Consider the following 17,015-nt stretch of genomic DNA (forward strand, 5'->3'; position numbering starts at 1 on the left):
TCTGCTCCCACTGAGCAGCGGGTCAAACGGACCGATCGCGAGCCAGCAGGCGTCTTCGTTACGCCTCTACAATCCGCCCTCACCAAATCAAGTCACAACATTATCGACAATTTGTAACTTCCCAAAACAATTATTCCCTCCCAACCCCGCCCTCACCGTTTGCATTGTAACGACTGTATTGAGATCACACCTACCCTCTGACCCCCTCCCCAACCCCACCCAAGCCACCTGATCTGTACCCGGGACACCCCCCTCTACAGAGGAAACCAGTCCTAGTACCAGTCTGAACTCAAAAAGGCATCCAAAGGTGGCGTACAAAAATAAAACACAAATAAAACTACGACACAAAAACGGGCCGATGATGACGTTATCCCAGCTCCTCCTTCGCAGTCTCAAGACGGGGTCACCACCCCCACCCTTCACCCCCCCCCCTCCGTGTCAGACCCTCGATGTGGTCACCGTGGTAACAGATTCACAGCTTTTAAAGTTCCAGAGGTCGGCCGGACAGAGGAGCACAGGATCTCGGCTCGTCCGCGGCCTCAAAACACGAAGAAGTCCAAAATATAATTTAATGCGTGTGTGTGTTCATTGAGAGTTCCAGTCTCACCCCCATGGGCATTAAAAGACGCTCATTATGCCGCATCACATTCACAGGAGCTAGACCCCCGTCCACACACAACATGAGCCCCCCCCCGGGGAGGAGACCCCCTCAGATGATGTCTACGATAATACTTGGCCGGATTACTCATTGTGCAGGCAGGTTACAAAAATATATGCATACAGTATACATATACATTATACATATATACAGTATACATACATATTAGGAATATAGAAGGGGGGGGGGGATTTCAGCTTTAAAAAAGGGCAAAGGTCATGCTAAAAGAACAAAGAAAAGGGTTATTTGACAATCACAGCCCCTGCTGGTGTGAAGCCACAGACAGACAGGTAGAGACGGACAGGTTATGGGGACGGGCAGCTAGAGGCAGACAGACCGGTAGGGACAGGCAGACCGACGGGTTGGTAGAGGCAGGCAGACAGACAGGTAGACCGGGGGTCAGGGTGTGCCTGATGTAGAGTTGACACAGTGAATATTCGTCTGTCGTCCTTCATCGCACCTACAGTCCAGAACGACTGCACACCTCCACCAACTGACTGACCGAAAGGGGGTCAAACTGAAACAAAAATAGACCCACCCTTCTCCCAAGACCTAGTCAATTCAGATTAGAGTAATTTCAGACTTTTACTGGGCAATTATTACTGGGCGGTCTTTAGCCCTGGCCAACTCCTCCTCTTTGAAGAAAGAGATCCAGGGTACCTGGGGTGAAAAGGTAGACTCCTCAGCACCTTGCCAGACGACCTCTGGCCCTATCCCAGAGCAACACACATAAATAAACCAATACATGCATATACTCTGCTCTGAAGAAGAGACACAATGCACTAGATTTATAAAAAAAGAAATCGGGGTAGAGAAACCCTTGTTGGATTAACATTAAATCGTTGGATTAACATTAAAATCGTGTATATTTAGAGGTCTCATTCTTTTATTCAATCTATTTTTCCTAAGGCCTCCAAAAATATTGTAGATTAATCATGCTTTATAACGAGGTTATCAATGATCCAAAGTTATCATAGTAAAAAATAAAACCAGAACAAGCAGCTAGCTGCTTATGTTAGCACATGGCTAGCCACCTCGGGGCTCTACTCCCGAACCGATTGAGCATGTGTGATTATCTGTTGTTTGATTCTCTGTATAATAGTATACCAGGATCATTCACGGGACAGACATTCTGTGCGGGGAGTATTGTACAGCACACGCCGAACGCACGCGTGTATAGACGTCACAGCGTCACTAAGAACCGCGGAGATGCCCGTGAGCTAGCAGATAAACGCTAGCATGTCAACGCTAGCGATACCCAACTGGGCTGGCAGAGGAAATCTCCAGAGCTAATCGACTGAAACGACGACACACAAAGAGAGAGAGAAAGAGAGAGAGAGAGAGAGAGAGAGAGAGAGAGAGAGAGAGAGAGAGAGAGAGAGAGAGAGAGAGAGAGAGAGAGAGAGAGAGAGAGAGAGAGAGAGAGAGAGAGCGCTCTCTTGGGTTCAATGAACGAGGGATGGAGATACACATCGCATTTGATTCTTCCCATGACTAAAACCCCCTCGGTACAGGAAAATGAAAAACAAAAAACACACACACACACACACACACACACACACATACAAGCAATAACTATTGGGCTGAGTGCGACATCGCAGTGAACGCAGAGGGCTGGAGTGAGTCCTCCTGTAGTCTTTATAAGGCAGGGAAGAGAGGTAGAACGCAACCAAAACAATCGGCTCAACCGAAGTCTCCCCTGGCCGCTGAGGCAGAGGCTTGTGATTAACTGTTGAGGGGTCTCGTCACCGGGGCGCGGGGGACTCCCTGTGTAGAGGGTCCAGGCCCGGGGGGGGGGGGGGGGCAGCCAGCCTCCGTGTCCCGCATGAGAAATACTGAGTGGATGCCAGAGACCGCCCTGGTCCCGACCTGAGCATGCTCTGTTGGCCCCCATTCCCACCAGTCAGAGGTCAAAGGGCGTTGGAGCTGGTGTCCTAGCGTCCCCGGCCTACGTCAGGCGCACCCTGGTCTGTGTGTCTGTCTGTGTCTGTGTGTGCGTGCGTGCGTCTCTGTGTGTGTGTGTGTGTGTATGCGTGTTTGTGTGTTTCCTGAAGACCTCTGTTCTGAGTCTCGGGGCTTGGGAAGATGCCGGAACGATGGAGGACTGCAGAACAAACCGGACCATAACAAGATGACAGAAACTGTTTTCATAGCTTCATCAACAAGACACGGGGGAGGTGGGGGTATAGAGGAAGCAGAGGACGGGGGTGGTAGTGAGTTGGAGGTGATAAGTGAGGGGCAGGAGGAGGTGACGACAGGTAGGTAGAGGTGATAATGAAGGACAGGAGGTGGTGGTGAGGAGAAGGTGATTCTGATAAAATTCTGTGATTTTTTCTTCCACTGCAATTATTGCTTTTCTGGACTCTCGGGCCCTTCAGCTGAAGGCAGAGAGAGAGAGAGAGAGAGAGAAACTAGGGGCAGGGTGAGGGAAGGGAGCGAGTGAGGGAAAGAAAGGGAGCAGTAGTAGATAAGGGAGTGATGCTGGAACAGGGAGAGAGGGGGGGGACATGACCGGGTTACTTTAGAGTGTGCTTGTCAGTCGAACTCCAGGGGGCCTGATTGGGTCAGGTGTGGGGGGGGGGGGGGGGGGAATTCAAGGCATTGGGAGAAAAAAAAGGGGAGGAACGAGAGGCACGTGCAGTAGCCCGGCCTCACCCCCTTCCTTCTCTTTTTCCTCCCGTAGCGACTGTCCCTCCGTAGTAACCCCCCCCCCCCTCCCCCCCCCCGCCACCGCCGTTGATCTCCACCTCCGACGCTTCAGTCGGCGTGGTTCTTCACGGCGTCCTGCTGGGCGCGCGGCGGCGCCAGCGGCTCCGGCTCCGCCTTGGAGCGCCGGGCCGCGGCGCCCGTCAGCACCTTGTAGCAGCCGCGGGCGATCTTGTACATCCAGATGGTGTTGAGGACGTCCAGCGCGATGCAGGACGAGATCCAGGCCACCTGGGCGCCCAGGCCCAGGCGGGCGAAGCTCTCCGTCCCGAAGGTTGCGAACACGCTGGCCCAGTAGGGCGGCATGACGGCGATGCGCACCAGGAAGAAGACCACCGCCATGGCCACGCCGTTCAGCACGACCAGCCGGTGGGAGCGCGGGTACTTCAGCACCTCGTAGAACCACCTGAGAGGAGGAGGGGGCGAGGCAGGTTCATTTGTACGCCGCCTTTCGTACACGTAGGGCACTTCAATGTGCTTCACGCTAAAGCAACGGCAAAACAAAAATAGTGAACCACACACAACTTCAGCAATAAGCAAAAAAAAAAAAAAAGTGTGGAAAGTGTGTAGACACGGATCACCAACAAGTCCATTTAAAATAATTAAAATTATCGAAAGAAATATCAAAACAATGCGCTTAGTGGATTAACGGCATTAAGAGGAGGGCGAGGAGACGCGGTGCTACGGTTAGACGGCCTCGCTCACCCCGGTTTGAGGATGAAAACGATACAAGATCGAGGATAAACCCGTCATTTTAAGAGGGTGGTGTTATGCCACCAGGTGAGAGTTTTATAAGCCGTTAGAAAATCTGCCTTTACCCGTGTTTTAGTGACCTCACAAGTGGGCGTGTCCACCTCGGTGTATGCTGGATAGATCAGTCCATCAGCCTACCCAGTGGACTGTAGCAAATGTTGCTCATCTATCCATCATACATCTAGGTGGACACGCCCACTTGTGATGTCACTTAAACACAGGAAAAGGCAGACTTCCAAACGGCTTGTAATCGCAATCACACCTGGTGGCATGATATCACCCCTTTAATTTATCCCAAGGGATAATGATGGGGTAAGGTTGTTTTAAAGGTACTTTCAGGTTCTGGGTTCGATCCCAGAGGCATCTTCAGCGCAAGATGCCCTAACCCCAACCGGCTCATTCATTAAATGGATCTGAACGGTCAAGGTAAGTCGCTTTTCTTTTGTAGGTGTGTGTATGGGTTGTGTGCGTCTGTACCTCTGGTTCACAAACGGTGTGGACAGCTCTGAAATGAGACGGAAGTTGGCAAAGTAGGGAAGTACGCCTCGAGTCTGTAATGAAGAATTAGAACAACAACCATTAAATATTCATCATGTACAATAATAATAATTGATCCGTTTTTTATAGCGCTTTTCTAAGTACTCAAAGACGCTTTACAAATAAGAAAGGAATACATACAGACAGTACAGACAATCAAACAAAAGGCAAAAATAAATAAATAAACAACACCACAACAATAGGCAACACATCGGGAGCGGGAGAGAGTGGAAGATGGCGGAGGATGATTTGTCAAACAACAATAAAATTTACAATTGAATTAAAAAACGATTGTACAGAACAACAACAACTTTTTACTTGTCATTTTACCATTATCACATCATCAAAATGCAAACAATTCAAGTGAAAAATACCATCCTAATCTCAAGTGGGAATAAAATGACATGAAGTACGCCTTTGTATCCTATTGGTAAATGTAATCCATTCATTCAATTTTTTTCTATATTTTGTATTCCAAATGCTATCAATACCCTTCCTGTTTAAGAACATTTTAATCAAAAAGTCCCTGAGAGATAAATACAGTGCCCCTGTAACCTAGTATCAGCAGGTCACTCTGCCCTCACAAACATGGCCGACTCACCAGGACGTATCCGTAAGCGTAGAGCGCCGCCAAGTGGTGACACACGAAGAAGCCGTCTCCCATGGTGCTCCAGTTACATGCCAGCAGCACCAGGTCTACACACACACATTATTAATGAAACATTAGAGGATGTGGGGGACTATGTTTTTGATCATGTATATGAACCACAGCAGTACTGACCATAGACGAGGTAGCCACAGGTGATGGCTACGTTGAGCTTCACAAGAGTGGGGTCTCCCCTGAAACACAGCACCAAAGTTGTGTGAACACACAATTCATGGACACACACACACACACTTTTGCCAGATGTAGTCTGAGCATAAATATAATCAAATGGGCTGGGGTGAGTTAAACAATCACAATCAGGTATCTTTGTCAAAGTCATCATGGGGCCCGTTTTGACGGCACAATGGTCCGATTTGGATAGCAATTTTTTCCAAAAGAGTGACCCTTTTAGTTATCACACAAAGAAACAACCTCAGGAACTCACGTCTCAAACAAAATGATAATCACTATTAAACCAGAACCTTTTGGCAGCGAGTCAAACACCTTAACCACTATTCACACCTCCAGACGACAGATTTAGGGCTAATATTTAGACTGCATTCATCAAAGTACAGTTCCCCATTGCGGTCAAAGGAAACTGAATTCAGCTTCCTTGGTCAGCTTTTTCAATATTGACTTGTTCATGACTCACTGATAAATTGTCAGGCCCATTTCACAGACCAGGCAATTAGTCTTTCATTCCACCTTCTCAACAAACGAATCAGCACACGATCCTTTCCACTTCTAAAACCTCACTATCCTCGAGCGTTTCGGATCGCGTTAGCTCCCGGAACCACCAGGTACGGCCCGCGGCGAAATCGACACATGCCTCTAGACTCGAAGACACACATCTGTGGTTAATGGAGGCACTAACACCCCGCCCTGGTGTCCGATCTGACACGCAGAAGGCTGCTCTCAATCCTGCTGATGCATCACCCGTATCGCCTTACCTCTACACTCTGAGCGCTGCGGAGCCCGCTCACGCTCAGGGATAATACGGCAGAGTGGTAGAGAGCGGCTGAAAGATCACAACGTCCACCAGACTGTCCCTAATCTGTTCCCTAATCACCTAGTTTAACACCTCACCCCTCAGCCAGGGCATTAATCACCCGCTGAACTTTAGGTTATTGTAGGTTCCCGGGAAAAGGGAGATTGGATTTTTGTTTTAATGACGATTATAATATTACTGTGGTGTACAGTAAGCCCTATCAAGGGTGTTATATTGGGTCATTAAAGTTTAAACTTCACATTTACCCATTCATCCGTTTAGCAGCTTAGCATATTTTTAGCATGATGTGTCTGAACCCCCTTTATCTCGGTGTAGTAGCTGTCACTTCACACTCAATATAATGTTGTGTTTCTCTTCGCCGACCAAATACCAACCAAGGGGCTGGCGAGAAGGTATAATTGATGAAGTATGCGGAACACTGGGTCTGTATTTAAATTCATATTCACAATGCCTTCCTTCAGAAAATGAAAAATCGAACTGTGAAAGAAGCAAAAAAACCGACACAAAGAGGTGTCCGTTAACCCGGTCTCACACACACTTAGCAGATTACGACGCGCTGGTTTGTTGTGGGGCGGTAGGGGAGTGGCCCCGCGGAGACAAAGCGTGGTCAGAGGTTCGAGCGGGGGCAAGTCTGGGGCCGCTCAGAAAGGGGAACAATGGGGCTGTGTGACTGGTGTTAATGGTGCTGCAACAGACTCAGCAGCCTGGGAGTTCATGCTCACTGTGGATTCACACACACCGTGGTGGGTGGGTGTGTGTGTGTGTGTGTGTGTGTGTGTGTGTGTGTGTGTGTGTGTGTGTGTGTGTGTGTGTGTGTGTGTGTGTGTGTGTGTGTGTGTGTGTGTGTCCCCTTTATAAAAAAAAAAGAAAAAGGGCAGGTGTAAAAACATTACACCTGCCCCTTTCCGAAGACGTCCCCTCTCCTAGGCAACACAGAACAGAAGAGGGAGTTGATAACCGAAGATACAGGAACACTCTGCTCCTCTATTCTCCCCTCTGGCTCCTCCTCCCCAGCGTTGCAGTAGCATTAGTGATTCTAGCAATGCTAATGACGCGGGCGTATGTGTGTGTGTGGGGGGGGATTGCAGGAGTAGGGGAGGGGTACTGCATTGATTAAACATTGAGAGGCCGTCGGGAGGGGGGGGGTTAGGAGGAACAGCAAGGGAGGGTGGAGTAGTAGCCTGCTAGCATCCATGTTGGGGGGAGAGAGAGCAAGAGAGAAAATAATGTAAAGCGCAATAATAAGGAACAGGGAAAGACAGTAAAGTAGAGGGATAAGAAAGAGCCAGGCAGGAGAGAGAGAAAGATGGATGCCAGGGATGGAAAGACAAGAGGCGAAGAGGACAGGGATAAAGAAAAGAGAGGGGGGAAGAAGGGTGATGGGATAAGGAGAGGGGGAGAGAAAGGCGAAGGGGACTGGGGTAAAGAGGAGAGGGGGGAGAGAGGAGGAGAGAGAGGCTAGAGGGACCGGGATAAAGGGAAGAGGGGGGGGGGCGGGATAGGAGAGACAGGCAAGGGGGACAGGGATAAAGAGAGGAATAGGGGGAGAGAGAGAGGTGAGAGGGGCCGGGATAAAGAGAGGAATAGGGGGAGAGAGAGAGGTGAGAGGGGCCGGGATAAAGAGAGGAATAGGGGGAGAGAGAGGTGAGAGGGGCCGGGATAAAGAGAGGAATAGGGGGAGAGAGAGGAGGGTTGGATAAGGAGAGAGAGAGGGCCATTTATTTCCCCCTCATCGTTTTTAGGATTTGTTGATGCGTATCACAGAGTCAGCAGGAGAGACGGAGAGAGAGAGAGATTGGAGAAGGGAGAGAAGAAGATGGAGGGATAGAAATGGAGAGGAAAGCAATAATGAAAGGGTAAATCCAGTGAGTACACCTCTCCAGAGACCATCCCTGACAGAGGAGTGCGTCTCCGTCTCCCCTTCTGAGAGGAGGATCCACCCCTCCCTGTTGTTTAACCACCCCTCTCTCTCTCCCCCCCTCCCTGGGGGAGAGTCACAGTTTGTGGTCTGCCGAGGCAGATTAGATTGGACGTTTTTTTTTTAATCTTTTTCCTCCTTCTTCAACAATTTATCAGGGTCCACACACACCGTCCATGAAATTAAATGCACACATTTCCTGTTATGGGGAATAGTATAGGCACTACTGTTAATGCTTTTAAGTCAGGGTTATTATGCATATTACTGAAAATACTTCCAAATGAGTAGGTCAATAATACTGTACATATTGTTGTAATTTGTATCCATTTTCCAAACATCGTCATTGTTGCATCGCGCCGTGTGTTCCGTTTGGCAGATGTTTCATGGTTGTGTTGATATTGTGTTAACTGGCCAGGGACGAACACCACGTGTGAACTGTCCTCTCCACCTCTACAGGGATGACCTTGTGGTCTGTTTGACCCCCTGCACAACCGGGAACATCAGTATCACCTCACTGGCTTCATGTATCACCGGCACCGGTTATTTATACAGAACTCCATTGGTCGGTGTCACATTCATAGAGGACGGTTCAGGGAATGAGGGCCTGAATTATAAAATATATAGACGATGAGACAGAAATGGTTGCCTGAAACAATATACCTGTAACTATAGCTTCAGCTCAAGAGGCAAGAGGTTGCAAATGGGAAGACCTTCATAATGCTGGAGTAAATAAAAAGCTAACCTTAACGTGCCTCGATGTGAAATGTCTTTAGTGACATCGCTAAGAGGGTTCTCTTACCAGACAGGGTCGGCGTTGACTTTGTCGTCGAAACAAAGGATGTAGAGACAGAAGAGCCCAACGACCAGCGCATGGACTGTGGAAACAAGCCTGGAGAATACACACACACACACACACACACACACACACACACACACACACACACACACACACACACACACACACACACACACACACACACACACACACACACACACACACACACACACACACACACACACACACACACACACTTAGGGAGAACAGGAAATGGAACAGGTGATGGCGATCCGGTTATGTGTAGCATGTGAGCAGTGACACCATCTCGTCATTTGATTCAGCCACAGCCATGTGGGTTTCGTTAGATTGCATTTCTGGGCCACATGCGGAAGTGAACTTTGACCCAGGTAAACCCTTACCTGATGAACTTTCATCCATGTGCGTTATATAACAGGGTTCTGGCTATTATCAAAAATCAGGAGATAATCTAAAGATTGCCTTTCACCTCCAGCCCATATGGCACTCCCCACCCCACCTGAAGTCAGAGTGTAGATCTATGGGTCCCACCCCCTCAGAACTCTGGACCTGGTCTTCAGAAAGGGACTGGTCTTACACTGGGTACACACCACAGACTAATTAACCAGATTCTTTTCACAATTTACCCCTTTCCGACTAAGGTCTGCAAATCTTTTTTTTTTTTGGATGGTTCTTTTAATTCGTTTTTTTACCGGATTGTATTTTGGTGTGGGCTGATTAGGACAGTTTTTTACATGACGTGACGTTAGCATCGAAGATTGAAACAGCCAGAGCGGAACCTGTCTGTATGGAGAGCAACACATTTAACCATATCCGCTCAGCCAACATATGTTCTCCTACATCTAGAACTCTCGGTTCCCTAATTGTGTTGCGTCAACATATTAACTCTGAGACGGGGCTAAACAACACCCTGTTTTCTTCCTTAGTTTGTCTCCAGTTCCTGAAATTTTGGCCATGTTTGGTCCCTTGCATAACCACTACCAACCCACAGAGAGCGGGGCTGTTATGCAAGACAAGGCCTTCCTTCTGTTCCCCCCCCCCCCCCCCCCCCAGGATCCCAATCAGAAGCCAATATATTGAAGGACAGCCACATCCACCAGGCTACAAGACCAGTCAGGTGTGGAAGATAAGACGTTTCAGTAAAGCGATTGACGATTGACTCTCTCTCCTCCCTCTCTTCCCCTCCCTCCCTCCCTCTCAACGGTATGCAACCTTATTGACCCTTGACCTGTCAGTATGGAAACTCGCCCTTTTGTCTTGATCAATGGGACTGAAAACTAAGAATGGCTGTATGCCTATGGAATGTGACGGTTGGGAATTCTTTGGGAACAACCGTCTCAGCAGATGTTTGGAGGAATATCTTCTGGAATGTGTTGCTCTACAGCGTTCACAGTGAACCGGTCAAATTAGGCCAACGATGACAAAATGCTGACCCTGGAATTTCCCATTCCTAGGAGCTATCCGATTTCGATTTCTTGTTGCTCCGCCTCACTTGCGAGTCTTGCAAAGCAACGTTGGCTAATTAATAGATGTACAACAAGGCTAGGAAAACGTATTGATGCTGGATGTAATCAGTGACGCGATGATAGTGATACAGATTAGAAAGGGGTAGGGGAAGGCACCCTGTGATAAGAGCCTGATGACTAGGTAAAGGTAAAGGTCCATAGGAAAGGAAGATGTGGCTGCTAAAGATGAAAGGTAAAAGTCTGTTTGAGAGATAAGTCTCACCACTTAGACCGTGAGACCGTTCAACTAGAGCCTTAATATTCTAATCATATTAAAATCAGCCTGTGAGAACAGCAGGCAGTGACAGTAAGTGTCTGCACTGTTAGGGAGTAAACGTGAGGGCATAACATTAACAAGCATCAGTGAGTAACGCTTGGTATATACCAGTGGAGGCTTCTCCAGTGAGGAGAGGGAGGAAGATCCTCCTTAACATTGTTAAATTAAATAGGACTACTTTAATGCCTTTGTATATGTTATGTTTGTTTCCCTGGGCAAAAGGGACATTAGCACCCCCTATCGCCTATTGACAATTACTTCAGGGAGGACGTTCCTCCCTCAGCCTCCATTGACTCCCATTCATTTCCCCGAAAGTGTTGGCGGCCGGTGAATAACATGGGGTTCAATGGGAGAAAGGAGGAAAGTCCTCCTCTGAGTGGGTGTGACTAGCCAAGGGATCTGGATCCTGCCTACGTCTATTCACGAATAGCCTAAAGCCCTGGTTGCGCTATGAAACAATAAGCAGGAGTCCTGGCTGTGGAGCAGCCCGGAGGGAGGGTTTAACCCCCAACGAGAACCAACGAAGCCGCTCAGTCGAATTTCTGACCGTTGTGTTGATATTGTGGAAAGGATGTTAGTGAATGATTCAGAGCATGATTCATTTTAAATGGCATCACTTTTGGTATCGTTTCTATATTTGTCTTAAGAATTGTAGCTGAAAATAACATAGCCAAATTACAATCAATAGCTTCAGTCATTGAGGGCAAAAATAGGCCCAATGATAGGCCCAGATTTTTTTTATTTAGTTTTACAAATCAAGAGTAGGCCTGACTAATTGGCTTTGCATCCTTTCCTTCTGCCCACCAGCTATCAAAGCCCAATGCTGCCACTGGTGGATTTGTATCAATTCACATAATTATCCCATCCTGCTATTTTGTAGTTCACCAAAACACCCTGAAACAACTTGAGTGTCACATACTTATGCCACCATACGCCACTATCAGTGCAAGCAGGCCAATGGCAACCAAGCGTGCAGTCGTTCCTCCCTCATTTTAAAAACCAGCAGCCGCCACTGGTATAAACTTAATACTGCCTTCCATCTTTACGTTAGGGGCGTAGCCAAAAGTGACTGACTCTAATGTATTTGAACCTCTCAAAAATCATTTACGACCAGTGGGGAGGCAAAAGTGAAAACTCTGGCATGGAGGCCCTCAGTGCACCATCACTGGCTATCCTGAACAAAGTAGGATTCAGCCTTAAACAAAATAGGTGCTGTATTTAAGATTTGGGAGCTATTAATACAGTTGAGTTCACAAGATAATTCTGTGAAATGCTCTGAGAAAATACGTTCTGGTTGACCGCGTTTGTCTCTCTATATAGATTAAGAGCACTCCCGGATCTCTTCCCTGATTGGTCGGGGAAATCCATCTTGGCTGGCGGAATCAATAAAAAGGTGCGTGAAATGAGACACTTCCCAATGGCAGAGAAAAGTAGGGAGAGAAAAGTAGGGACGGATAAGGGTTGTTTAGTTTCAGTATTACAGAGTATATCTAGTATATATAGTATAGTGGTCTGTATTAAAGAGTCGATCCAACTGTGTATTAAGGTACATGTACGGGGGCTTATTAAGGAGTAGGTATGACTAGGCTGTAGTAAGGTGTAGGTATGGGCATGTATTAAGGAGTAGGTCTTAGTGTCTAGTGAGGTGTAGGTATGTGTGTGTGTCCATTAATGAGTTGGGATGAATAAAGCAAGAAACCTAACCCTAACTACCCTAACGAATTTGTGTATGAATGGTTGTAAGTCGCTTTGGATAAAAGCGTCTGCTTCATGCCCAAAATGCAAATGTAAGTCTATTAACGTGTAGGTATGGGTGTGTATTATGGAGAAGGGGGGACTGTGTATATACTCTGCGTATTACGGTGCTGGTATGGCTGTGTAGTGTACCGACCTCGAATTCCACTCTGTGAGCTTGTTGGCGGGCAGGAGGCCGTAGGCGGGCGTGAGGACCGCAGAGAGCAGTGGACTGGCCACCGAGAAGAGCAGCTGGAAGGTGACGAAGCTGCCGGCCACCACGTTCAACTCCCTGGTCTCCATCACTAACCTGGAGGAGCAGACAGGAGGGTTAGAACCACGTGTCTGGAGGCACTCACTTGGACAAAGGAATACTCCGACAGAAGGAAGGAAAATAAAGAACATAAACAAAAGAGACAGATCTGAGGGAAAGTGAAACAGGAAGACAAATAAGCTGCAGCTGTCTTTAACGGTCTCTCCAGAGAGAGTGGGAGTGTGTGTAGAAGTCAAGGAGAGCTGAATGCTAGACAAGCGAAACTGAGAAACAGTTGAAGGCTTTGTTTGCCTGCCTCTCACAGCATTGAGGTTGAATCGTTGTTTTTTTAATGCTGTGAATTTTGCAAGAGGATTAATAGTTGAGAAAACGAGCAGGCAGCAGAAGAAAATAGGATTTGGAAGATGGAGAAAGAGTTGCACACAGAGGCCTTACATTACGGACAAGCTGGTCAACTGTACAAATCCAAGTCCGAAGGTTCTGGGTTCAAGCCCTAAAGTCCTTACACCACCTGGTTTCAAACCTCCTTGAGCATGAGTCCTCCCCCTACCAGCTTCTTAATGACCTCCCTCTGTACGGTCGAACCCCGACCTGCTCCTTAATGTCCCGTCTCTGTACCATCCAAAACAGAAATGCTCCTTAATGACCTGCCTCTGTACCTCTAACCCATACCTGCTCCTTAATCACCGGTCTCTCTACAGTCTAACCCCTACCTGGCCGTTAATGACCCATCTCTAACATCTAACCCCTGCCCGATCCTTAATGACCTGGATTCACTGACTAACCCCTACCTGCTTCTTAACGATCTGTCTCTGTATTGACTGTTACCTTCTCGGAAATGAGATAAACAGAAAAAGTGAATACGTGTGAATCCTTAGCATGACCCCTCTTTGCAAACCTTCAATATGTTTGCCTATCAAGTGGACTGTCTCACACACACACACACACACACACACACACACACACACACACACACACACACACACACACACACACACACACACACACACACACACACACACACACACACACACAGAACTTTAGACGTAGGCCCTCTAACCTTGAGTGTAAAATATTCAACACTGAACACATCCAGGATATTCAAAGCAAAGGTGTCCGGGAAACGCCGGATGTGGTCAGAAGTGGTCGGAGATATAGACATCATTGTTGCGTGCCAGAAGCTAGGCAGCCGTCAACATGAGTTGTATATATGCTAAGTCACTGACTCTAGTTGTGGCAACCCAAGTAGAATGACCTCCGATAAACACATGACACTGAAGGCATGAGGAAGACATAGACTTCTATTTTTACCTGAAAAGCAGCCGTAATACACATTCCTTCTATTCCAATACAAAGGTGGTGCTGGTGTACACAACTCCTCACAAGCTAGCTAGCTAGGATAAGTGTAATGAATTCCACAGCAGAACCCTCCACATGAAGAGGTTATGCTGTGCGGACGGATCTGTTTTGCAACACAGACCACAAGACTTCCCAAGCCATGGTTGTTGACATTTTACACATGCACTTTGTGTTCCTTCCACATCTACACCATTGCAAGAGGGCGGTTCATTGACCTGCCGAACTAAATGTGTCCAAGTAACAGCAGGGACATCATCGACCTCCCAGAGCATTCTCTCTCCCTAATGTCACGGGCTATAACCGAGCGAGGAGCGGGTTATCCAGAATAGGACCGGAGGGCCAGAGCTCTGCACATTCCAGGCCACGTCGCTCCTATGCTGCTGCTGCTGCTGCATGGAGCTGAATAATTCATCTGTATTCTTAACCTGGCCGGCTGGTTTGGCATGCCCTTCCTCTATGCATAGACCTCCATACCCCAACCTGACAACTTGCTGTACCTTTTAACGTTCGACCTTGATTCGTATCTGCTGTTGTAAGCATATGTGACCCCCCCCCCCCCCCCCCCCCCCCGACGTACCGACCAAAATAAATAATTGCGCTTAAATGTCCCCCTGTTCCCGAGGAAATACAACACGGCCACCGTCTACCGCATTGCTGCTGTTCCTGCAGGCAAGACTACATCACACACAACATCAAACATATTTATATTAAAAGGTTGTGTAGAGCATGGGGCTGAATGTGGCGACAGTACACGTATGATTGTATCGATACTATAACGTTATGTGCTTCATTGGAGGAGGTGGACGTGGGCTGCAGTAAAACGACAACCATGGCTGTGAAATAGAGGTGGCACACCACAGCTCATCCAATGTGCACTATGATTAAACACATCACTGTCTACTACCCTGTCTCTGAAGAGATGCTAAGATCCCCCTGGTGATGACCACCAGTCTCCATCGGCTCGTCACGACAACACACTGGTTAATGGGGAAAGGCGTGCGGAACAATCTCTCACTCACACACACACACACACACACACACACACACACACACACACACACACACACACACACACACACACACACACACACACACACACACACACACGTAGCCATGGTGGGCTTCGCGAGTCGCAACAAGCAGCTCCGTGAGGGAACGAAGGAGCGAAGTTGGAGGCTAGGAGACACCGCGGCTAGGAGACACCGCGGCTAGGCTACACACAACCGCACCAGACACGTTGACACAACCGCTCCATTGTGCAACCGGCGCCCCGACAGACCCAGCGGTGCCCGGTGGGCGGGCTCCACGGCGTGGTTACCTGAAATCAGTTGCATATGTCCGTAAAGGTCGCCTTTAGCCGCCGTCTTCTTCACTTTCTGTACCACTCTTAAGCTAGCGCCTCGGCTAGCCTGGTAGCTAACAGCCCACTAGCTCCCTTAGCTGCGACCCCCCCAGCGAGAGCCGGAACACCGCCGAGCACCGGGCATTGCGGTAACAGCCAACGTGGTGGGTGGTTATGGGGTTTCCTCATCACATTATTATTTACTGATGGGCGTCATTGCATATTCCTTAGGATGAAGTAGTGTCCGAGCAGGGAAAGTTTTAGCTGCCTTTATTTTGGCGTTGACAGGTTAGGAGCGACCGGTGACGCCTGGACGTGCCCGCCCCTTCTGGCACCCGCCCCTCCATTTGGAAACACCCCCTCTGAACAAAGGCCTCATTGCAGCAGCTCTCCTCATAATAAGATAAATCAAGGAAAACACACAATACTGTTTTTCTCCATTTATCTTATTATGAGGAGCGCTGCTGCAATGTGTGGTCTTGTCAAGATGAAGATAGCACTGTGTCACACAGTGCTATCTTAATCTAGACATCACCACTCGTGTCACACCATGTAAGCCAAAATGAAATTGTAGTATGTTTTGTTTATTTATCAATTGTGTCTAGGTAGGCTGCGTGTGTAGGCTGTGTAGGTATCATGGTTTAGGATGCAAACGCTGACATGATTGGAATGCAGCATTGCAGCATTGACAACCTGTCCTATATGTTCTGTAGTGTTCTTAACTGTCCTATCGTAATCCCTTGTGACCTCGTCAACACTCTGCATATATTTTCTCCCATCGCAGGGTTTTGGATCAACCTCGAAACAGTAGCATACAAAAACCTGGCAAGAAATCTGCATAAAATTGATATGAATAAGACGTTGGTAAGATATAGCAGCTTGAGAGTGTCTAGCAATTAAATACACACCACACAGACAAACACACACACACACACACACACACACACACACACACACACACACACACACACACACACACACACACACACACACACACACACACACACACACAGGCTTTGCAACCAAATACTTTTTGAGTGTGAAAGGAGAGAGAGACATACACAAACACAAATAGATGAGCTGAAACAAATAAGATAAACTGAAGAGGACTTAAACCGTATTCAATGTTTGTTCAACATCTCAACATATTGTATTTTATTATTGACCATATTCAACTGTCTTTTGTAGCCAAATGAATACTACAGCATTTAACAGCTGATTTATTTTCAGACCACTCCATATCCTTTCTTGATTGACCAGATACATTTTGGAGACCATATTTTCTTTAAGCTAGAATATTGCAAATGTGCATCTTTAATATTTTAATATGTATGTCATTGACAAATTAATATAATTGTAAGTTAACAAATGCACATATGCACATAGTATGTGTGTACATTTGTATATTTGTAAGTGGGTATGTGTAGTCATATAATGTACATTATCTTTTTGTTTTGTAGGGACTTGCAAAAAATAAGAGTGA

General features: G+C 47.5%; 1 protein-coding gene across 1 annotated transcript; it reads right to left on the reverse strand.

The window, feature by feature from the left end:
• Positions 1-301: 301 nt before the first annotated feature.
• On the reverse strand, positions 302-15,827 carry tlcd4b (TLC domain containing 4b). The gene is made up of 7 exons (XM_079745850.1): positions 15,509-15,827; positions 12,715-12,867; positions 9,027-9,116; positions 5,436-5,494; positions 5,256-5,350; positions 4,595-4,668; positions 302-3,770 (listed from the first exon to the last, which is right to left on the reverse strand). Exons 2-7 carry the CDS (start codon positions 12,858-12,860, stop codon positions 3,416-3,418), a joined length of 819 nt encoding a protein of 272 aa, XP_079601976.1. The 5' UTR covers positions 12,861-12,867; positions 15,509-15,827; the 3' UTR covers positions 302-3,415.
• Positions 15,828-17,015: the final 1,188 nt, after the last annotated feature.

The sequence above is a fragment of the Pollachius pollachius genome (genome assembly GCF_949987615.1).
Source record: "Pollachius pollachius genome assembly, chromosome: 11".
In the NCBI taxonomy this organism is placed as follows: domain Eukaryota; kingdom Metazoa; phylum Chordata; class Actinopteri; order Gadiformes; family Gadidae; genus Pollachius; species Pollachius pollachius.